Source organism: Apteryx rowi, unplaced genomic scaffold (genome assembly GCF_003343035.1).
Source record: "Apteryx rowi isolate R43461 unplaced genomic scaffold, aptRow1 scaffold_35, whole genome shotgun sequence".
Taxonomy (NCBI): domain Eukaryota; kingdom Metazoa; phylum Chordata; class Aves; order Apterygiformes; family Apterygidae; genus Apteryx; species Apteryx rowi.
The window spans coordinates 633737-657779 of NW_020449974.1; the positions used below are offsets into that span (position 1 = coordinate 633737).

At 39.4% G+C, this 24043-nt stretch overlaps 1 protein-coding gene across 1 annotated transcript in view; it reads left to right on the forward strand.

Moving 5' to 3' along the window:
- The first annotated feature begins 60 nt into the window (after window positions 1-60).
- The window catches only part of ALMS1 (ALMS1, centrosome and basal body associated protein), a 75704-nt gene continuing 51721 nt past the window's right edge, over window positions 61-24043 (forward strand). Inside the window, exons 1-3 of the mRNA XM_026072730.1 lie at window positions 61-73; window positions 15033-15167; window positions 17692-17887. Of these exons, the coding sequence (XP_025928515.1) occupies window positions 17695-17887 (193 nt within the window). The 5' untranslated portion in view covers window positions 61-73; window positions 15033-15167; window positions 17692-17694. The remainder of the gene's footprint in view (window positions 74-15032; window positions 15168-17691; window positions 17888-24043) is intronic.

Below are 24043 nucleotides of genomic sequence, written 5' to 3' on the forward strand. Positions count from 1 at the left end.
AGGGGGCTGCCTGCCTGCCTGCCTGCCTGCCTGCCTGCCGCCCATGGAGCCGGAGGAGGAGGAGCGGGTCCCTGTGAGTACGGGGAGGGGGCGGCCGGCTCCGCGGAGGGGTTAGGGCCGGCGTAACGGAGCTGGGGGGGTAACTGGCCTGAGCCTCCCTCCTCGCCCCCTGTGTCCCCTTGCCCGGGAAGGGGGACGACGACGACACTGGCCTGATTGCCCCCCTTCTTGTGCCCCAGGAAGGGGCTATATCGGGCTGATTCCCCCCATTTCTCCAGCCCCGGGAGAGGGGACGATGTAACTGGCCTGATCGTCCCGCACTGGGAAAAGAGGGTCTCTAACTGGCCTAATCCCTCTCCCCTTCTCCTGCCTCAGGGAAAGGGGAGCTGTAACCGGCCTGATCCCTCCTTCCTTTTTCCTGCCCTGGGAAGGGGGATTGTGACTTTCCTGATTTCCCCTCTGCTGCTCCTGCCCTGAARAAAGTTGCTCTGTAGCGTGATTCCCCCTACTTTTCCTGCCCTAGAAGGAGGAGGGTGTGTGTGTGTAATTGGCSTGTTTCCTCTGCCGCTTCCCCAGCCCTGGAAAGGTGTGGGGTGCCGTTGGCTTGACCACTGACCTTCCCGGGAAGTCGCAGCCCCTGGRGTTGGACTGGCCCCATGAAGTCATTCATGCCCTAGAAGGGCCCATTCATGGCTCCGCACGCCTYGCTGTGTTGGTGTTGGAAGGTGGGATACTCGGAAGAGGAGCTCTCTGGAGGTCAGGGTGTCCCATCTCATGTGGCARTGGCTGCCACCCCCACGTTCGGGGATCGGTGCCATCCTGAACTTGCCCCTTGTTGAGAGCTTTGGGAAGCTTCTTTCTTGTGGTGTGGCGAAGTTGTGGCACCTGGTCTTATCTGTCCCACTGTTGATGCGATGGTTTCCTGAAGTGTAAAGGACCTGCAGCACCTGTGCAAGTCTTGACTTTTGCAAACTGATGGGAGCCATCTTTGTGCTAGGTATGTGAATAGGTGGTTTTGGAAACTTGGATCTGGAGGTGTTTATGGGTGTTGCGTCCACATTTGCGTATTATGMAAGTTATAGAAGAAGGTATAGAAGAACCAAACAAAAAGAAAAGTAACAAGCTGCAAGGACCAGGTAGCGTTCACTGCAGAGCTTCACCCTAGTGCGCTGAAGGAGCTCAGAGGTGCAACAGGCAAATGGTGACTAGTGGTAGATATYATACCAGTTTTTACAAAGGTTTCCTGGGAAGACCACAGATTGGTACACGCTTCAATTTTACCAGGGAAATTAATAAAAGCTATAATAAAGAATAGAAACAGCCAAATGGATAAATACGGTATGTTAAAGGGAAGTCCAACCTTGACAAACATGTGATTAGGGGGATTCAGATGGATTAGTCTAATTCAGTTTCCAAAAGCCTTTTGGTGAAGGACCTTTGTCATGTGTTTTCAAAACAACTAAGTAGTCATAGACTAGAAGGGAAGGTTCTTGCATGGAYGTGTATTCTTGTATATATTTAAGTAGAAGTGGAGTTCATTAGCATGCTGATTTACAGACACAGACAAGTTTTATAGTTAACTTTATGATACTAAATTGTATGCGATGTTGCAGACCGGTGAACTTGCCTTCATCTTCACATCCTCATGGTGTTCGTCGTAGGTCAGTTTGTCATATTCCATTTTGGGGTTTCACTTTTTTCTTGGTTTTACAGTGCCATTGCTTTGTTCTCTGCCTTTGTTTTGCMCTGTGGTTTAATTGCTGCTCTGACAACCAGAGCACAGATCTGGGAATWCCAGATGGAGCTGAGCCAAGCTTGTTGCCAGTATACTACTGCCCTTCTGGGTCAAGGGGATGCGGGTGCRTGTAGATAGCAGGCCAGGTGGAGCTTCTGTCTGTTCTAGTATGGCTGCTGTTATGCTTTTCTTATGCATTTTTTTTGCAAGAGATTATTTTGGCCATAGTTTCAATTGACAAAGAGGTAATAACACTGAAAACCTGTATTTGTCTTRGTTGTAGCACCGAAGGCTGTAGTTTGGAGTGCTGTATAAACCAGCAAGCACCAGGTCTCCTACCAAAAGTAGTGACCTGTTCTGCTGTGCCCTGGTTACTTGTTGCTACTTCTGTGTTGTTTTGTCACATGTTCCAACAGACAAAAAAAAGCAGTGCAGCTGTGTAGTGAATGGGAGTTAAAGTTGGTTTAAAAAGCATCYAGTTAACTCTTATTCTAAGTTTTTGCTCACTGATGCGGGACTAGGACTACATCTTCCAGCCACAGTACCATACCAGTTTATGCTAGCTTAAAGATATGATGAGACTATGGCATCAGGTTGTAACAGCCAGAAGAAATTCTCTAACTTTACTATAGCAGTATGTTTACTACTTATGCTGTTTATTTCTTTTATCAATGAAAATAGTTTGTCTGTTTCCCCTTTTAGTATATCTTTGATTATGAGGATGATTTAAGCCCTCTCCTGCAAAGTGTTTGATTGTATRCTTAGCTAAGCATGTAAGTATTATAGATAAGATCCTGCAGGATCATGCTTTTGGTCCTTACTCTTAGAATAACACTGTGAATTGTTGGCTACGTTCCAGAAGGTCCATCATCAACAGATATTTTTCTTTCTCCTTTTTTAAAGCTAAGTAGCAACATCAAACTAATATACATCTGGCAGAGGTAACTTTTATTTTAATGGTAATTTAGTGTGGAAAAGATAAAGAAATGAACATTTCCTTACAATTCAGAGGACAGACAGTAGGGTATGGGTTATAGCTTTTGTAAGCATGATCTAAGTAACAACATATATTAAAAAACTGGGAATACGCATTGCTTTTTCTTCAGTGGTCCAAAACTGAGAAGGTAAAGAAGTTGATGACTATCTCATTACATAAAAGTACCCCCCCCCCCAGCCACTATTATATGTTCATGTTGGAGTTAAGATTTGGACAGCAAGCAATTAAAGGATATTTGCACAGGAATGAAAATAACATGGCTTAGCTACCATGTGTGAAACAAGTTGTTCTGAAGTCTCACGTAGATGCTTATAGTAATTTTTGTCTTTRTTTGGAATAAGTAGAGAAGAGTTTGATGCTTGAAGGAAAGTTAATAGTTTTGAGACTCTGCTGTTAGATTGCTGAAATGATTGTAATAGTGTTAGCTGATATTGGGAATTTACTATGTTCTTATAACTGGAAATTCAGAATAATTAGTTTTGAATTAGGAGAAAAAACAATCCATGTTCAGTGCTGAAGACATGGGATAAGACCACAGTTTCATGTAAATCTTCCTTGCTCAGTCTCTGTGCGTAGTAGCAGTTTGGAGGTGAGAGGTGGTAGAAGAGGCTCAAGATAGTGACTGCTTAAGTAAACTGGACATACAGAAGTATATAGGACTGGAAAGGGTGTTCAGATGGAACTTCCCGTGTTTCAGTTTGTGCCCGTTGCCCGTTGGTGGGTGTATCTGAAGGTGGTGAGGGAGCTGGCTGGTGTCACTGAAAGGCTTCTTTCTATCATCTCTGTAAGGTTGTGATGACTGGGGAATGTTTGYGATGACTGGAGAAAGGCTGATGTTGCGCCCATTTTCAAGAAGGGCAAGRAGGAGGATCTGAGGAGCTACCAGCCAGTTAGCCTGTCTGCAGGTCATGGGGAGATTACAAAGCCAGTCATCGTGGAAGCCATTTCCAGGCATATGAAGGACAATGAAGTGACTGGGAACAGCCAGGACAGGTTTAGCAAGGGTAAGCTGTGCTTGGCCAGCTTGTTTTCTTTGATGAAATTACTGTCCCAGAGGTAAGAGAAGATCAATGGATGTCATTTACCTTGAGTTTACCACGATTTTCATCATGATCTCCCTTTCTTGTAGCCACAGTGGGGAGACTGGGACTGAATAGGTGGACACAAGGTGGTGGAAAAACTGACTGACCTGTTGGGCTCAAAGGATAGTGGTCAGCCATTCAAAAKCTAACTGGTGGTGTTCCTCAGGGGTCAATGCTTGGGCTGATACTGTGTAACGTCATCATTGATGACCCAAGYGATGAGCTGAATGCACTCTTGTCAAGTTTGCGGATGACACCAATTTGGATGAAGTGGATGATATGCTGGAGGACAGGGCTAACRTTCAGAGGGACCTTGACAAGCTGGAGGAATGGGCCAAGAGAATTCTCATGAAGTTTAGCAATGCAAGAAGCAGARTCTTTCTCCCTGAGAGATAACAACCCCATGCATCAGTACTGGCTGAGGAGGACTGCCCATGGAGCAGCCCTTCAGAAAAGAGCCTGAGGGCCTGGTGGTCACAAAGATGAATGTGAATCAGCARTATGTCCTTGCAGCAGTGAAGGCCAGTACGTTGGGCTGCGCTAATAAGAGCACAGCCGGCAGGTGGAGGGAAGTGGTTATTCTCTCTACTTGGCCGTAGCTGGGTCCTGTGTCCTGTTCTGGGCTGCCAGTACAAGAGAGAGATCAACAAACTGGCATGAGTGTAGTGGGGGCCACCAAGATGGTCAGGGAGCTGGAGCACATGGTGTGTGAGGAGGGAGTGAGAAGTCTGGGTTTGTTTGGCCTGGGGAGGAGAAAGCTGAAGGCAGGGATCTGGCAGTAGTGTTTTCCTACCAGAAGAGGGGCGTGTAAAGAAAGTAGAGGAAGACTCTTCTTGGAGGTGCATGGTGAAAGGACAAGTGGCAGCAATCATGTGTCTCCAGTCAGAATTTCCTGTTACTGTAAAAAAGAAGCCAGTTTCTCACAAAGAGGATGGTTGAGTGCTGGACCAGGGCCCACAGAGKTGGTGGAATCTCCATCCTYGGAAAYAGTCAGAAGTYGACTGGACGAGGCCTGAGCAGCCTGATCTRGTTTTRAAGTTAGTCCTGCTTTGAGCWGGAGGCTGAACTAGCTGATCTCCAGAGATCCCTTCCTAYGTAAGTTGTTGTATGATTATATGAACAAAGCTTCTACTTCAAGCATTAAGGTGTATTAYAGTAATCGGCRTTGAGATTGCCGTAGAGTGGCTACRGTTGAGGYTTGACTGTGAACAGAGGCATGGGAGAGTGTGCTGTCAACCTTGCCTGCTTTATGTCCCTAGGAAACTAGGCAAAGAATCGGCAAACTTATTGCAGGTGAAAAAATAATGAATTTTCCGCCTGTCCTTTTAGGACGCTACATAAAACTATTTCTGCTGGAATAATAATGGTGTTATAATCTTGACTGTGGAAGCTACAGCTGTTCAGAATCTTTAAAAGATGCAAAATGATGCTCTAGCAGTCTTTGCAATTTCAGTGAATATTGTGTAAGTATATGATTATTTCTGAAACACATCCAGGACAGCCCTGACAACTTACTTTGTTACGAATCTTCTGTTGGTTTATTTGAGATCTGTTACACTGGTTCTGATCCCTTGTGACCAATAAAGAGCCCAACATGCATTGCATAAAAGCAGTGAAAACATTTCAGAATTTACATAGTGGATAATCTACTTGTTGGCTGTAGACTTTGCGCAATGAGGAAAAAAGAAGAGGAACTGCTAGGGCATCAGCACTTATTTAAAAAACAAATGCGAAGTATTTAACCTGTACCTGCTAATACCTGACAGCACCAAATCACTGAAAATCCTTGTTATGTTTGTTTGAATAGTTTTTRAAATCCAAATTACATATTAGCCTGTTCGTAGATGATCTTCTAGTGCTGGATCGTGTGCAGACAATGGAAACTTTACTAATAATTCAGCAGGAGTTGGACTTAAATGCTAACAATTTTAATAAAACTTGTAAGCAGGGACTTTGGGCTTCTGACCAAAACCAACTCTGATGCAAAACTTTTTCTGTATTKGAATGAAACATCCTTTTTTTTACTTTGTGTTCTTGAACATCAAGCAGAGTTGATATGGACTGCAAAGGCATGCTAAATTGAATTGTTGGGTTTAAGTGAGATGCAGTCACATTTGTGTAGCATTAAGGGAGTTCTGAGTTTGTATGTAGTCTTTGAAGTGCTTTTGCAAGAAAGTTGCTTTGTTTTTGCTTGAGTGTCCATTACAAGCTGATAATTATACCATTAAATGAGCGGGGGAAGTAGAAGACAAAACGTGACCTACATTCTGTTTATTCTGGCAAAATTCTCTCTCTAATTTTCTGGGACGTAGTGATCAAATCCATGTTTTTACAGGTAAACGCGTGCTTGTTTCTATGTTCATTTGTCAGGCAGGGCCCCACAGTTCAGAAAGACCTTGTCCTGCAGCAGTGGGTTGCTGACTCCAAGTGGCATGAGGCTTGCACTGCACTGTTGTTACAGGACACGTGAGAGCTTGGACCTTAGCTTTCTTCTGCTTGGAAGGTTTCCCAGACTGGGGTGGAAGCCATGCTACAGTCTTGAAAGTTCGATTCAGGTATCATTTGTGACAAATTATCACTTGCAGCTTTTTAAAGTTACTACGACATAAAATTTGAACACAAACTAAATGGACAAATGTGAACAGAATTTTTTAGTATGTAATACAAGTTGYGCAACTATGAAGAAACCTCCAGTGATAGGATTTCAGTCATACGTGCTTTGGATCCACCTATGTGGCAGATGTGCCTGGGGTTTGTAGGATGGGGGCTTTACTGCATCTGTATTTAAAAAAACCTGATTGCGCATACAGACAAATGGTCAAATTCATGWACGTATGAGATAGGAAGTTTTGTTGAAATGTTCGTTAATCATGTTCTTCTATTTTAGGTTTGTTTATCACCTGCTCCTAGTGAATAAAAGTACAAAAAACGCAAGAATTTAGAACCCACTATTTGTAACCACTTGAAATAAATTAAGAAAATACCCAAATGTGACTTTGTTAAGAACAGTTAATTTCAAACCCATTTAATTATCCTCTTTGAGAGGGTTTTTATCTAGAAGATAAAGGGGAGGTGGTGTAATTGTATGTTGACATGAATAGGCTTTTTAATCTTGGGAATATACTGATTGGGATAAACTAAGAAAATATGTAGCAAATTTAGAGGGCATTTCAGGTACAGTTCTGTCTTTTCCTGACTCATTTCTGTTCAGTATTTTCATTGATAAACTGAATGATGGTAGAGAAAATAAGTAGATAATGCTAAGCTGGGAAAAGTGACAAATGCTATGGAAGATGGTATTGAAATCAAGACTGATCTTGACAAAATGGAAAAAAAGCCCTAAAAGTAACAGGATGAAGTCTAATGAAGAGAAGGAAGTTCAGAATGGTATCTACCTCTAGCACTGTTACATGATCACCTTAATTTGACATAAATGCTCACAGGTTTTGGAAGAGTTGGTCCTGAACTCCACTGCCTGTTTTTGCAGGACTGGTAATTTTGCAGCTGCATGTTCATCTGGATAAGGAAACTGAAACACAGATTTATACTGGATTAACTTGGCCATGTAGCCATAGCTTTAGGAGGAAGAAATCAAATTTCTTGATATGGAATGAATTATACCTGTTAGCCATCATTATGGTGAAAGGATAACATTTAGTTTGTGATGAATGACAAGGTAGTGTATTAAGAAGAGTGCTGTGTGTGAAGCCTTGGAGGTAGGTATTTAAAATCTGTGAGATTGCACTGAGACTAGTTTGTCCAGTTYTGGAGATCGTAAATTAAGAAGGAATATCTTCAGTTTGCTGACAACTTGCTGTGCTCCCCCTTGGACTGTTAAGAGATTTAGAATATGTTCCGTAAGGGAAGACTGGGGAGCATCTATGTTCTAGTTAATGAAGGTGAAGACCATATTTGGGAAGAAGAAAGGACATTCCAATATGCAAAAGATTGTTARAAGGGAGTGTGACAGTTATTCTCTGAGTGGTTGGGGGGGTGRAATAGGACTACATCACAACAAAAAAATTTAGCTTGGATATTAGGAACAYGTATATTGTTTCCAATATTGAATGCACCACTGTGTATGTTTAGTAAAGAGATGAAATAAAGTGTTTGGAAGAAATTATAGTGTATTTCTGATGCTTTGGGAAGATCAGTTTGTTAGAATTCCTCATCTTGGGAGTCCTCTTTCCTGTATCTTTTAGTTGTTTTTCTTGTGCTGGATGTTGTGTTGTGCTGTTGAATATTTCTACTAGAATTTATATGATATTTTTACTAGAGTATTTTCAGTGATCTGTGGGTCAGAATAAAGTCAGGAGAGATGGGTGTGTATATTCAAACTTTCATACTACCATATCTTGTTCTACAAAATAGCATCAGTTAAGAATGCCAAACAGAAGTTACTCTTCCTACCATGTAAGTTAATGGTACTGTGGTGGGGGGTAGTCATAGCTGTGTGGCTTTATTTTCTCRTCTTTTCTTCTCATTATGTATTTAGCAGTGAAGGCTAATGTTTGACTTGCTGAATTTCAGGAGGAAAAGCCATGTTAAATTTTCTTCATTTGAACTTAAGTATGTGGAAGCCCTCAGAGATGATTATACTAATTTAGTAAATCATAATTTATTTTTTACTTGTAGCTGCTTTGTTATGTACCCTGTACCCTGGTACACACAGTGCTAATATATGGCAGATCTCCTTCACTGTGCTGTTGCTTTAGTATTRCTCTTTGGTATGAGGATTAAAAACAAAATAATGAAACAGAATGTCCTGTTTCATGTTTCCTTTGCTTCCATCCAGCTGCTAGCCCATGAGGTTCCAGTTACTTAGTYTTTCAAAAGGAGAGATTATTTTCTTTCTGGTGTTTTGTCAATGCTGTATCAGGTTCTTTTCAAGAGGAATGCTAAATGCATACTAATGCTTTATGTGTGCAAGCATGAGAAACTACAGCTGATAAGTATGTGGGCCTACAGCCCTGCTACCTTGAGCTGTGGCATTTTTTTATCTGAAAACACAAATCAGGCTTGGTTGCTACCAGGAAATTTCTACTTGTGCAGGAAGTAAATTGACTTCAGGAAGTGATCTTTCCTTAAGTTTCTGTTGGTTCAGTATCTTGAGCATGATTGGCTTCTGATTCTTTTTGATTTCAGAGGTGTAACATTTGGACGTACAGAGTTGTGTAAAGCCTCAAATTTTTTTTCTTTGAAAGAAAATTGGAAAGAACAAACTCCAAAAAATTTTTTTTGGGGTGGGGGGAGGAGGAGATTTTATGAAATGTATTACTATAACTTTAAACAGAAGACCCCTGATAACTCTTGATTAAAATGAACATGGTTCTTGTAGTGATGTGCAGTAGTTAAACTGTTTAAATAGCAGTTTCAGAATGGATAGATGCATTGGTTTCACTGAGTGTTTGCTAGGTGGGCTGCTCTGAAGCTGGGATGGTGGGACTGCTTCTTGACTTGTAGAACTTGTGGCTCATTTTTCGGGGTGGCTGCCTCCCTGGAGAATCCATCAGTGGTTGATCTTAACTACTTCTTTCCCATGAGATTTCTTGAACTGAACGCTGCGGATGTTTTCTGAAGAGCATGTTTTTGTGGAGAATTCCTGACTAATTACAAGTGTATTCCTTCTTCAGTGGTTCTGCTTCATTTTTTTTTTTCTTCCAATTGAAATCACACCCCACAATAGCTTTGCGGAAAGATCAGTGGTTTATAGGCACTTTGAGAAGTATTGACAAACATGTAACTGGAGATCAGAATTGGTGAAGTGAAGTGGGATGAAGCTGGGAGACTAACAATGTTTTTTGCTTTTCTGTCCCCTTGTTTCTGCTTGCTTAAAGAGAAGAATGTTTCTCTGTAGCTGAGGGAGCTGCATACTGTAAATTAATTTGAATCCTGTTTGAACAGGAATTGACTTGATAAGTATCTTTTCTCGGTTACCATTGTGCAGACCACTTTTCATGTTCATGATAAGGCATCACTGTGACAATGACAGCAGTTACTTGCATGGAATATTAAAATAGGCAAAAGGTATAGTATTATCTATAACACTACATACAAAAGCTATGCATTTTTTCTCTCATTGCTCATTCTTATGTCATCCTTTAATCTCCTTGGCTTGTGGTACAATAGTGCTTTTCTTTTGACTTCTCATAACCTACAGGCAAAGACAGATCAGGTTGTAGAGTATCAAATAAGAGATGCATGCAGCATTATGGTCAGATCAGACTACTCAGTCAGGCAGTCAGCTCTGGCATCGATTTGTAGTATTGTTATACACGTTAAATTCTCTGTGCCTTGTAAAAGGAGGATAATGTATATTCTGAAGCAGTGCTGTGAATCAGTGTTTATGAAACATTTTTGAGCTTCTGCATGAAAGGCACCATATAAGCACTTTYAGCAATAGCGTTTTCTTGATTCCTTCTTGCTTTTCTGGCTGCGTATTAAGACTACTGCCTTTGATAGCTCTGGATGTAATGGTATCTTGAATCTTGCTATATATTGCTATTCTGTAGTAATCACACTTGTATTTCTCCACTAATTTTTTCTTGAGAAGACTGCATATAATACATGCCTGACTCTTTTCCCCGAATAAGACTGGTCCAAGGTCTGATGTAAAATGAATGGATTTAGAAAACTGTAGATGCTAAGGGCGTCTTTGGGAGGAGGGAGTGCTTCTGGGAAAGAATTTTCCACAAAGTGGGAGCTCAGGTGTGGTTTATCCTTCTGTAGCCTCATTTTATCCCCATTTGCCCAAGAGTTATTCAAGTTGAATTATCTCTATAAAGAAGAATCTTGCTGATTTCCGTTGCTGTAGAATTGTTTTTTTCTCGTTCTGTAAAAAAAAAAAAACACAAAAAACCCTCAGTAAAAACCTAAGATATGAAGCTACAAGTTGGAACCTGTTTTGATGATGTTTTGTGTGTTATTTTTCTTGTGGTGTTTTGACAAAGAATATGTAACTCTAGGTGTGTTGAAACTGTATGGAGAAAGACTCAATTCAAACTTAAGCTATAAGGTTTAATGAAATTACAATCCTGGTCTCATTATCTGTAGGTTGTTATAATTCTTTTTTTTAATTAGCAAGTCGGTAAGTAGTCTTTGGAAGCTAAAAAATTCTCTTCATGTTAAAAATGGTTCCCCTGGCTCGTCTGTGGGTACGATGAGGGAAGTCTGCAATGCAACAGCTTGAACATAGAAAAAGGATTTTATTTCAGTGGCTGGCAGGTATATGAATAATAAAATAATTTTGGGAGGAATTGCTCACCGTAGGCTAAGAAAGGTCATTTTAAAGGGGAGAATGAAGAATRACATGCACAGTTCAGTTGTTTAATCTTTTGTTCATTGTTTGCATCTTTAATGCTGTCATTACTCATCTGTTTTAATATCCTCTAGAACATCCACTTAATTAGCTATGCTTAACATATCTAAATAAAATCAATACCTATTTTTGGGGGAATTAGTTTCCTAAGGACAGTATGGGTCCCTTACCTAACACTATTCATTTCCAGTTGGATTAATAAAATTGCCCTTTGCTGAAGATGTATATTGTAAAACCAAATTTTAAATAAAAGGCCTTAATTAAATTACCAAATAGCTGCTGGAATGTTTTGCATTCAGAGCTATTGTCACATACGCTTCAGTGCTGCTTCTTTTAATGACTTGATTAGTATGAACAATAAGAACTGGGGGAATGCAGTAGTGATTGAATATATGCGTACAGGCTAACATTATTATCTTTAGCCCCTACACAAAGCCCAAACAGACTTATTTTGTGCAGGGAATTAATTTGGAGGAGCGTAGAACAGCTGCTCCTCCCTCCCCATCTCCATGGGACAGCTAGGAGTTATTAACTAAGGGGCAGCAGGGCAAGTTCCTTGATGTTTCTGYGTCTGGACTAAAAGAAAACCGTGGTTATTATGCACCAGTGTGGGCAGAAGGTTGTGACCACTGCATTCATTTTGTAGTTTCTATCCGGCTGAGTCTTAGTTTTCTGTGTATGGGTTACAAATGATCACAGATGTTCTGTGAGCTGGAGGGGTTTAGGATCATTCTGTGTGTCTGCTTTTTGGTCTGGTTTATTTCTAATGTTAGAGCTGTTGAATGATCTTGTTAATGGGGAACTTCATCTGCAGTACAGTGATGCCGTGGAGTAATTTCTTTTCTTATTGCAAACATTCATAAAAGGTGCACTGATGTGGAAAGAAAATCCTGATCAATGGTAACAACTTTCTGTTGAGCGCTGAAGTTTGTTTAAACTTCGTTAAAGATATTCTTGCCATTCAGAACGATTTTCTTTAGAACGCTGTTCTGTACAGAAGCAGTAGGTAGCATTGTGTAGGTCTTCAAAATGACACTTTAAGCCTTCTGCAAGTAATGTACTGTTAAACTGGCTTCAGTCAACAACTTTGGAACGGCTATATTCAGAGACAACCCTATGTTGCACACCCACGGTTGTTCAGAAGCAAAGGAAAGCTACGTCATGTTTTTATTTCAGTGATACTATTTTGTGGAAGAGTTGAGGATGGCAAACTGTGCTGAAATTTTGACAATTGTTATCCTTCCAAGAGCTAAAATTTGTGAGATTAGTGCGTAGAGTTGTGTTTTTAACAGCATCTGAAAAGATGCGGAGGTGTGGCCCCATTGACGTTGTTCTGTTTGAAACCAGGCACTTGAACCAGTGGCTTTTTTGTTTTAAAGGAGCAACTGGCCATTTAGCGGGTGAAAAAATGAGACAGTCCTAAACTGGAATCCCCATCTTAAAAGTGAAGTGGGCCCCAGTTTACAGGGAAGAAGAGTTAAACATCACCCTTWGTTCAGAGGCAAAATAGGAGGTGAAGGTAACCCGAGTCCACGTGCTGTTTTGCCAGTGAATTTTGGCATTTCCCTGGGCAAATGCTCTTTAAAGGCAAGAAAAGTTTAGTCTATCTTCAGCTTTGCGTGTCCTCTGRCTTGGTAAGGATGAAAATACGTCACTTGCTGGAAGCTTTTCCGTAATGGATGTCTGGTAAATGGGAATTAGAAGGAAGGCCCAAACTCTCATTATGTAGGTCACAAACCAGCCGTTGGATGGTGTTTATYTGAGGTATATCTTGACCAGGTGACTCTGAACTGAAAGGTTCTTCCATAGCTTATCTCTGAACTTTGTAAACCCACTGTCTTTGTGGCAAAATTAATGGCTTCTTGGGAATGTACCATATAAATAAAGATTCGTGTGTGATAGCTTTATTTTTTATGGACGGATTTAAAATGTGTTTTGTGTAAAAATCACRTTCAACTGAGGCTACATAAGTAGTAAAGATTCAGTTCATTCTTTTAAGTTCTAATATGTGCTATCAGTCACATAAATAATAAATACATGAAATAAAAATTCAAGTTTTTATTCACCTCCTTTTCAGCTCTTTACTGCATGAGAAGAATGAAACAGAATTCAGGTGACAATTTGGCTAATTCTGTAGTAATATTCACTTCTGTAGGAAAAAAATCCCGCATCCTGAATTTTAAATGCTTATTATTACATTGAAGCAAATCTGCATTCTGGGCTTTTTGGCTAAGTTTGTGTCTGATCTCCTATCCTAGTGTGTAATCGATGTCTTCAGGAAAATTCTTGTAGCTTGGTTTTTCTTGATACAGATTGCGAATGGTATGCTCATTCAGTCCGTGTAGATCTGTGCTACTGAATGGAAAATTCCAAATGAATAGTATTCCGGAAATACCTATAAAAAGAAAACAGTTGTCCCTGGAGGACTTCTTAACTTAAGGCACGTATCCAACAGTGTTATAATTATTCATGTAGAAGGAAGGCTTCCGGGAAATTGTTTGCTTTTTTTCCTCGCTGACCCTCTCCTTTTATCAGTCTGTGACTTTTTCCTTCTGCCCTTCACACATCACTTGCGCACATGAAGGGCCGTTGTAATTCTTAGGGCAGCCAGGTACCGCTGGACAGCAGATACGCGAATTCAGGGCGCAGAAGTGAGTGCCGCTGAGCTTCCGCTCCTCCCTGGCTTGTACTGGCTGTGGTGTTCTTCATACCCCGCCGTTTGCTGGTTTAAACACTAATCCTGAGGATGGTTAGGCTTTTTCGATTGTTAGTGAGTTGGAACAGGAGCTGGCGTGAGGAAGAGGATGAGGGGAGGGAGGGGTGATAAAGATGTGTGGGGAGGTGGGACCTCTTTTCTGGTTGAAGCTTCATGTGAAATTGCAGCATTAATATTAGCTGACTTTCTCCAGTGCTGCTGTTGACTACCATGACACCTTTTTGTGCCTGGAAATCTTTAGGTTTTTTTTTTTGCTTTGTTTTATTATTTTTTGTTCTTTTATTTTTATTTCTTAACTTTATACCCAAAAGCATCTTTCCTGGAGCATTTTTGTTTTCACTGAATCCTGATATTCCAGAAGTGTCTATTTTTACATGTATATGCTGTTATGTTTGGAGCTGGCTGTCTTGCTTGTCTGAGGAAGGCTGTGGCAGTCACTGTGACCTCAGGCGTGGGATATTATAGAAGAGAAATTTCATTTTGAATGTAGAATAGCTTCTTCTGGTACCTTGTGGGGAAAAGATGTTACAGCTGCTTTTCTAGGCACACGTCCAGTTCACCTGTAATTCATACCCTAAAAGTGTGTCAGATATTGCTAAATTATAATATAGAAATTAACCTTTAGTTGCTTTATGATGTTTCCATAAGTTGTCTTTTTTATACTGAATTTACAACATTGATATAGATTATTTGTTTTTAAACGTGAATATTAAAAAGTAACTAAAAATAACTGACTATTAAAAAATCTAAATGGCTGTTAATATACCAGACAGGACAAATGCCAGAAACTGATTTGATTTTGATGAGGATGGTGAGTCTCTCTGGTGTGTGTTTTGCAATTTACTCAGTGCTGCATGTAAATGGGGGTGGAGGGAAGGAAGGAATGAGAAATAAATTTCTTGGCTCTCAAAAAATGATTGACTAATGTGTAGAAAATTATAGTTACTGTTATCTTGGGATATAAAATGGCAAATGAATCTGCCCCTTTTAGTCAAATGTTGTGTTTCTGGGTAGGATATAGGTCATCGCCTAAGTATATCAAAGTAGAGGCCTAATTTTAGGCATTGAGGATGTCTGAGTATTTTATATATTTTGTTGTCTGTTACCTAAATGTATCTATATGTTGAAATATCCAGAGACCTTTATCATCTGCTTTAAAAACATGCTTTGTTTGTTTGTTTTAGCCTATTGCCACAACTCCACCACATCCTACCTGGAAGGAGGAATTATTAAGCCAGAGCAGCAGTGGAACCCAGGTGTCAGTTACCAGTGGTATCTCTCTGGGAGAAGCAATACGGCAGAAATCTGCCATTAATGAGGTATTTCTACTGTGCTTTGTTTTTGATTGTGAGTGCTGAACAGTAGAAGTCTGTTTTGTTTTGTGGTTGAAGGTTAATTATGTGGTTTAAAATAATATAAAATGCTTTATTCTGTATAATATAGGTCCCCGCAAATGAGTTCTGTGTTTCTGTATCTTGATACTGCAGAAACATAGGACTTTTACAGAATCTGACAAGTCATCTAGTCTATTCTTGCTCCAAGTTGCACATACATTTTTGGCATRTGTAATTCAAAACTGAGCCCCTAGTAGTTCAGCTGAGAACTTACCTGGGCTGAGGAGATTGGAGTGAATTTTGTTCTGTCTTCTGGTTCTAAACTTAAATGTATATTCCAGTATGTCGTCGTCTTTGCGACAGCACATCTTTGGTCTGTATTCAGCTTGTGCTTTGCTATAACTCCGATCCTGGTACTGCCTCCAAATTGTCAGATCTGTCTACCTCAAAACATCTGATCAGCATGTGGGCACAGAAATGCTTTTATTCATGTGAAATCTGACTACTTTTAGTCCTTAGTTTTAATGAAATGTGTTCCATATATGATTAAGGAAAATCATATTCGTATCATGATGCAGTCATAGTAGTTCTGTCTACTGGATGTGTAGCCAAATATTTCATTACTTTTAAAATTGCATGAACTATAAATTTTTGAAAAGATTGAGTTGATCATAAATTTATTTCCTAATGGTTATAAGAATCTCAGACAAATGTAGTTCATGCAGCAAGATCCTGATTTGAAAAACAGCTTTTAATACCTTACCAGTGTTTTTAAAAGGTAGAAGAGCTTGTGACTGTTAAGTAGGGATACTATTTTCCTTCTGCCAAGTCTCTGGGACACTTTCTTCATTTTATATTAGCATATCTGTAATTATAAATTATATATGCTCATAATAATGGTGTAGTGCGTTGTAAGTGATGGATATTCTTAATTCTCTGCATCGTAGACTGGTCTGTGCCTTTTCCATAATTAAAATTTATCCGTTTAATTACTTCCCTCGTAATCCCGGTGCAAATTCTTTAATGAATTATTTGAACTAAAGATGCTCCTTTTGGTTTAAACATGAACTGAAAGTCTTTTCTTAAAAAAATACCAAGAGCTGGTTAAAATTCTCAGTCATTATCTGTGTGAATTCAGATTTCTTATAATTAGAAACTTCTTTTAAAGGCGAATCAGAAGGTGCTGTACTTGTTAATCCCCAGTTGTACAGTGCAAACAACCTTCACTGAGCAGTGCCAGGAACTCTGTTGACCCAGCATCCTGCTAAAGCATTTGTCCTCATCAAGATCCTTGTTGTTTGTAAGTGAGAGATTCCTTTCTGGTTTGGAAAAGTCGTCTGCTGTGGTAGGATGATCTGGAGATGGAGTTGAGTTTCAGATGAGTGATAGAAGGCCAGTGAACATATAGTAAGTGATGAGAATTTAGGCTAGTGAGAACTGACTGTGGACTTAGCAGTTCTTTTGTGGAGCATGCTTTTGTTAAATTAAAAAAAAAGAGTATTTGTATTGAAAATGCACTTTGGGATAATAATTTTACTTTTCACAACTTAGTCTTTTTCTCTTCGAAAATATGACTTAAAAACTTTTCTTAATGCTTGAGATCCTGCCCGCCTCACCTTCCCCCCCAAATATTTTAGTACTCTTCTGTTGTAGAAGCTATGCTAGAGGGAACCTGTTGTTTGGGGGCATCAACCCAAAGACCACCTGAAGAACAGTGATTCCGTACGTGTTACAAGGTTGTAGGGTTATATTGGTCGGGGGAGCTGTAGCCAAATAGGCTATTGGAAGCTGAATGGGGGCTGAAAGAGGTTTCTGTGTCTGTGTAGCACATTGGGTGAGACTCCCTCCCTCCTCTGCTTCTATCTTCCTTCAGTGCCTTCGTTTCAGTAATGGGCTGGAAGAAGCAGACAGCCTCTTCAAAACGCTTTTGCTGCCCTATGACTCATAGGGGAGAAACTAACTCTGTGGATACAGAGAACCCTGGTTTTCATCATTAACATTACGTTTGCTTTTATAGACAGTGATTATTGTGCCTCATTGGTGAGGTATTTTTTCATTTTGAAAAAAATGCGATGACTTTTTAAACTTTGTTTAAATAGCAACAGATTTACACTGAAATCCTTAGTTGCAGGGTTAGGATGTCCTGTTAAGACTCTGATGCTCCAGGAGGGTATTGTTTCACGGAAAGATTTTTTTTTTTTAAATAGCTTTTGATAATATTTAAGCAAAGACTGTTTCGTTCCATAATGCTGGTGAGTCATAATCGAAATAGTTATCTAAATAAGATCCACTTTTAATGTGCCTATATATTTGTGTGCTGTTGTTGCTACCTTTAATTTTCCTGACTTACTGTGATTGTGGCACTTGATTAATACGTTAAAGATGAAGGCTAGATGTATTGAAAAAGTATTAATGTGATGTAAGAAAGTTGTTTTGATGTTTGTTTTTTGTAAGCAGAAGTTGAAGTGTTTGAACATTTGGTAGCATTTTTCTCCTCACCTGCTTTTAGGGAATGGAGCCATGGTATCAGCTTCCAGCAGAAGTAGATGTCAGTCGTTTAACTGCTGCCTCAGAGACAAAACTTGGCCTGACTTGTGATAGAAATGACCTGACAGAGTTCTCTACGGTGGAGGAAGGAGTGTTGCCTTCAGCAGAAGCATCCACAAGGCGATGTCCTGGAGATGCAGCACGTGGCTTACTTCTGGGTATGTTCAAAGCTGATTTTTTGTTAACTACTAAACAATTAGAATTTTACTTCGGAAGTACTCCTCAACCTGGATTTGACTTATTATAGCTGCGATTGGTATTTACAAAATACATCGAGTGTATTTTATTGTCAAAGTCCATCTTCAAATTGAGGTAGAGAACTTGTGCATCTTTCCTCAATCTTTTAATAGGAGGACCAGTTATATTTCATCTGAAGTAAAATTGTAGTCTTGTTTGTCTTTAGAATTAACAGTAAACTTGAGTGACATTAAAAATGCTTAAGATTTTTTCTGGATGATCTGATAAATCTTTCTGAGCTTAAAATCTGCATTCATTTGTTGGTCATGAATCATCCTTAGCTAATTTCAAAATAGTAAACTAGATATATATTTTTGATAACGAGAAAAACTGTTTGATAAGAGGATGTGCATGTTTGCACCCCTTTCCGATGTATTCAAACTATTTTGGACTACTACATTTCTCTACTTCTTAAAATATTTCCATAATGGACAAAGTTCTCAACAGCCCTCTGCAAAAGTACTTTATAAATGTTACTGCTCTTTAGTTAGTCGTGTATATATTCCTTTGCAGGAAAGAGAGAACCTGAGGAATTTTAGAAGTACTGTATTACTGCAGGACTGGAGACAGTATTTTGCAGTATTACTAGCATTACTATTAACAATGCAATTTGCAATGCAAATAAAATAACTGCAGGGTGTTAAAGCTAATTGGACTACAGCTGTGGCTTCAGGTGACTTTATTATTTAAAAATAATGTAGTGGTGGTGGATAGTTAGGGTTTCTGCATCGCTTCTTAATCATAATAGCTGTTGGTTTTCTAACATAATATGAGGTTTCCTGGCTTGGTGTTTCTTTATACTTTAATTTCTTGTTCCATTTGTTGTGATTCGCTATTCAGTGTTTTTTCTAGTGATCATATTCTAATCCCAGTATGGTGATCTTCCATATTACATAATTCGGATGATACTATAGTTGATGTATTACATGGGTGGACCCTGCATATGTTTCATCCTGTGTATATATACATGAAGGTCATTACACATTATTTTTTCCACATGTTGTTCAGTTTTCTGATGTGATTCCAATAAGSTGGATACAGGTAAAAAACACACGTGCACCCATTTGCGGTATCGTGCGTGTGAGAATCATTAACTGCTAACTGGTATTGCATAYGAGCAGTTATTGCTTCATAGGAGTGCAGCACTGTTCAGGCTGTATCCTTATAGGACAAACCCGTTTGTTAAAACTCCATTTTTTTTACAACACGTTTTTATCTCTATTAATACATCGTTACTGATGTATCAAGCTCTCATATTAGGTATCCAAAGTGACAATGGATTATTTTCAGTAGCGCTGGTGGGGATTGTGCATTTATTCTTTGGCAGGCATCTTTATTTTTCACATGCAATATTCTGGTTTTAATTTCTCCTTAATGACGTGGTTGCATTCCATTTCCATGCCTGGAACTTAAACCAAACTGGACACCTTTTTTTATGCTTTGTCTTCCYCACTATGTGTGTTCAGATAATGGATATTTTTGTGACTATAGACCATTTATAGTGTTTACTATTCTATTAGTAGTCCTAATTGCTAGCAGTTGCATTTGGGTACAATTTATAGCCTTGTCAATAATGTTTTCCTGTTCTAACACTTCTACTTTAGAAAAGAAGCATTTCTGTTGYTTCTGTTCACATCTTAGCACCCCAGTACGAGTAAAGATTGAGTTGAGAAATTCCAAAATTTAATATTTCACTGTATTCACTTTGGGTTACATTAATTTTCCACCATTTGCAGTTGGAACATTCTGATCAATTCTGGTTATATACTTTTTAGTCCATTCGTAGTAYATCTCTGAAACAGAAAAGTTCTGTTAATAACGCAGAATTATTCTTAACGTCTTAAGACACAAACAGTATTATGGATTTATTGTAATAGTTGCTAATAATCCTTAAGGTGGTGGAAGGAGATGCGCTCATTATCTTTACGATTGCTATCAGTAACGGGAAGCATCTATCCCCGACAAGAGAAACAGGGTTCTCTCCTGGAGATGAAGGCAACTTTTTATCGGATCCRTTTTTCTTTATTACCTTTATTTGTTCATATTTTCCTCTTACCTTTTAACTTCAGCCTTCAACCATGGTAATTAATCTATAAAGTATCTTTCCCTTTTTGTACGTGCACATGTAATAAAACCAGAAACAGCTATAACAGAACTAAACAACCTTTAGCTAACAATATCCATGCAGCTGGAATGGTTTGCTTTTTCTTCTGTGCTACCCCTGGAAGACAAAACTAGCAAAGACTGCTATTAGGAGCAGTTTTTGTTACCCAAGTTGGAACATTTTCCTCATTTGCCTTACTTTATAAGCATTATTTTACTTTATTGCATTTCTGCTTTCTTATTCATCCAAGTTACCAGTTAAACAACTGTTCACCAGTCCTCCAGCCATGCTTGTTACCTGTTGGTTCCAACCCTTAGCTTAGATTAGCAGTTGTTACATTTAGCAGTAAATTTCTACAATTTTCTTTTCCCTTTACTCTTAAAAGAGATGCTAGTTTTAACATCAAATTCAGTCATGCACTATATGGTTTACTTTGGCTTTCAAAGGTAACTCTGTCTCGATTCGGTTAGAATATTGTATTACTAATTTTCACTGCTCAAACTTTGTTTAATTTTCATGCTTCATGTACTTATACTGTAACCCACTGTTATCTCATCTCTTAACTACTTATGCACTGATGGCACTTAATTCCTCTGTTTCAAACCTGTTTTTCTTTCCTTTCTTTCTGTACTTTTATGACATTCCTCCTAGATTCCTTTTATGCATATACTCACATATACTTCCTTGGAAACACATTTTCAAATTTAAGAAAGCTATTACTAAGCCTGAAGTGTTTCTCTTTGTATTGATATCCCTTAGAGGATCACTCTGCAAAATAAAGCATTACCCTAGCCATTAGGTTATTATATTTGTGACTCACTTTTCCAAAATTTAACTGAAATTGCTGAATAAAGCTGCTTCTAAGGCTGGTCTGATTTTTCTATCTACTCGATACATCATAGGGCTAGTTTTTTTCCATGAACAAACAAAATGATTATAGGCGAATAACATGATTGCTTGCGATATTTTAAAATAAACCTATGTTGCTTCCAGTAACTGCAAGTTCTGTTTGCAGTTTGCTGTTCCTGTGCCTGCTTGTGCAATCTTTCTTGTACGCGGGTCCCTCTTTGGGTTTTTGTTGGTTCTTAAGTTAAACAAGCTGCTTAAATGGATGGAGTTGTAAATACCTTGGCAATGGCTTGATAATCATAAGCTGCAACTCTTGAGGTTTTATGAGTTCAGCTGTGATTGCAATGTGCTCTCCTTGCTCATTTTTATCAGTTTCTGAGATAGTTTTGGTAATGCTTGGATCCATCCTTTGTGAAGAAGCATGYATTGGGAGAGAGGGCACCTCTCAGATAGTCTGGTGGGTCTGGATCCAGAGGTTCTCATTCAAACTGAATCCCTCTGAGTCCCAAGGCTCAATGCCTTCCRGTGTAGGTCTTGCACTGAAGACTGCAACTATCCCTTGCTGCTCCTGTAATGCTTTCTTCAAAGATTGAATTAGTTTTTGGCAACCCAGATAATCTGGTTCAAGAAATGGCTTTGCTCTGCTTGAATCTCGTTTTGGTTGTTCAACCTGGTCTAGCTTTTAGGGGGTTCTAGTGTTAACTTTATGGTGATGAATATACCTGGATTTCCGTAAGGAAACTCRAGACAGAAGATACCTTCCATCTGTAAATGTAAAATCTGGGACAAGGTTAGCTTTGATAGAGGTAATCCATCTGCTGAAGGAAGTTTTAAAATCCTGTGTGTGATACAAAAGCGTAGAGGGAAGGACCAGCGTTTGGTTTGGTTTCTTGGAAACTCTAGGTAATTTRTTGCAAGTCCTGGACTTAGACTTTTGCCAAGTCCCAATTCATACGTCACTCTTAGTCTTACACTGAATGCTAATCCCTGTCCCTTGCTGCCCTGACCCCCCCCTGCCTAACATCATGTTAGCAACATTAAGTGCGGTGCTATTCTAGCATGGTAATTAAGGCAGAAAGGCTGATGCTGCCAAATTAATTGCTGGCTGCTGTGGATTTGGAACTACTTCTGAGTGTTATTTTTTTTTTCTTTTCTTAAATAGGTTTTCTCCCTTACGAAGTAACAAGCGTACCTAGCTATCTCGTGTTTGGGTTTACAGGCAGCTTTACTCTTAAAAGCTATGTGTGCATCACAGTGAGTTGCTCTCTGATTAGAGCTGGTTAATATTGAATAAATAAAAGATTTTGTTTTGCCACGTATGAAATTTCAGTTTAAAGTTGTTAGTGGAAGAACRTGATAGTTTAGACAGATCATGTCCTCCCCCCAGGTAATATAATTATATTTTTATTATATTTTTAGTATGCTTTCTACTGTTTTGCCCACATTAATGTGATTTGCACAGCTGGAAACCATTTCATCAAGAAAAATTTCCTGATAGTTTTCAACATTTGTTTTAAAATATAACTGGAAATAAAGAGGAAACRGAAGGTTTTTTAATATGATACTTAAAGATCTAAGAATATTTTATACTTCCAATATTTTACTTGTTGCTCTCTAGAGAGTGTGTCTCAGTAACTACAGTATTTGTGCATATGTGCTTAAATTTCCAAATTTGGGAGGGAAGGTGAGAGGGAAGGGAGAAACATAAGCTATAATACTAATTATTCCTTTTTCTCCTCTAAAAGTGTTTTGAATTTCATTTTGGGGAAAAAAATCACAATGACAGTTGTACTGAAATTGCTCTTGCTACATGRTGGAACAGATTGACAAAGCCAAGAAGGTTTTGTTTTTGTTTTGCCTTTTTTTTTTCTTCCCCTTGTCTTCCACAAATGACAATTTTACTCTGGCATTCAGAATTGTCAGCAGGCTGTAAGATAAAGTAGCATGCCCAGCTTTGCTTGCTCAGTAAATTCAACTGTGAGGAAGCTTTTGACCTTCAGAGTGACAGCGGGAAGAATTACTGTTTTGACACAAGATGCTCAAAGAGAGTCGTACTGACGTCACTTGCTGCTTTAAGCATTGAGCACCTGCTTCTCTGCCTGCAAAACCTGGGCTATGTCTGAGTGTAATGAGCCCCTAAATCATCATAAGCATCCAGAATATGATAGTGATGATCTTTCTGCCTCCTGAAGAAAATAAGTTACTGAAAACATTACAGTTTATGTGGTATAAGATTAGAAAAGCTTCCCAAAAAAGCTGGAGAAGGAAGACCTTTTTAAGATAGGTGGAGTTATATTTTATAACAAAATGAGTTCTGTAGCCCTAGAACACCTGTTAAATACCATTTATTGAACTCCTTAAGGATGCTTTTAGAGGTCTTCTCTGTAGGCTGCTGCAGGGGGGACAAGCTGGAAGAGACGGTTTCTGCTGAAGGTGCAGCCACAGTGAATCTTGACTATTCTCTTCTCTCCTCTTTTTGCCTTCCCTTTTTCCTTATTCTTGACTGCCTGACCTAGTCACTGATGTGCTGCTTCAAGTCACTGATCACCACCACTGCTCCTCCAACTCAAAACCTTTGGGGAAAGTAGGGTGCTGCCAGCCTAAGGCAAATTTCTGCTACCAAGGCAAAACCAGAGCTCTCTTCGGAGAAGTCAGGGGAGCAGACAGTGGCTGAAATGGAGGCCAGTTTGTGGGTGCAGTTTTAAAGTGTATTTAGTCTGCTAAATATATTGGCTGCCATTGAAAGGAAGTCTGGCTTTTCCTTRTCACAGAATCACAGAATGGTTGAGGTTGGAAGGGACCTCTGGACATCATCTAGTCCAACCCCCCTGATCAAGCAGGGTCACCTAGAGCACACTGTACAGGATCGCGTCCGGTCGGGTTTTGAGTATCTCCAAGGAAGGAGACTCCACAACCTCCCTGGGCAACCTGTTCCAGTGCTCTGTCACCCTCACAGTGAAGAAGTTTTTCCTCATGTTCAGATGGAACTTCCTGTGTTTCAGTTTGTGCCCATTGCCTCGCGTCCTGTTGCTGGGCACCACTGAAAAGAGTCTGGTCCCATCCTCTTGACACCCTCCCTTCAGATACTTGTACACGTTGATAAGATCCCCTCTCAGCCTTCTCT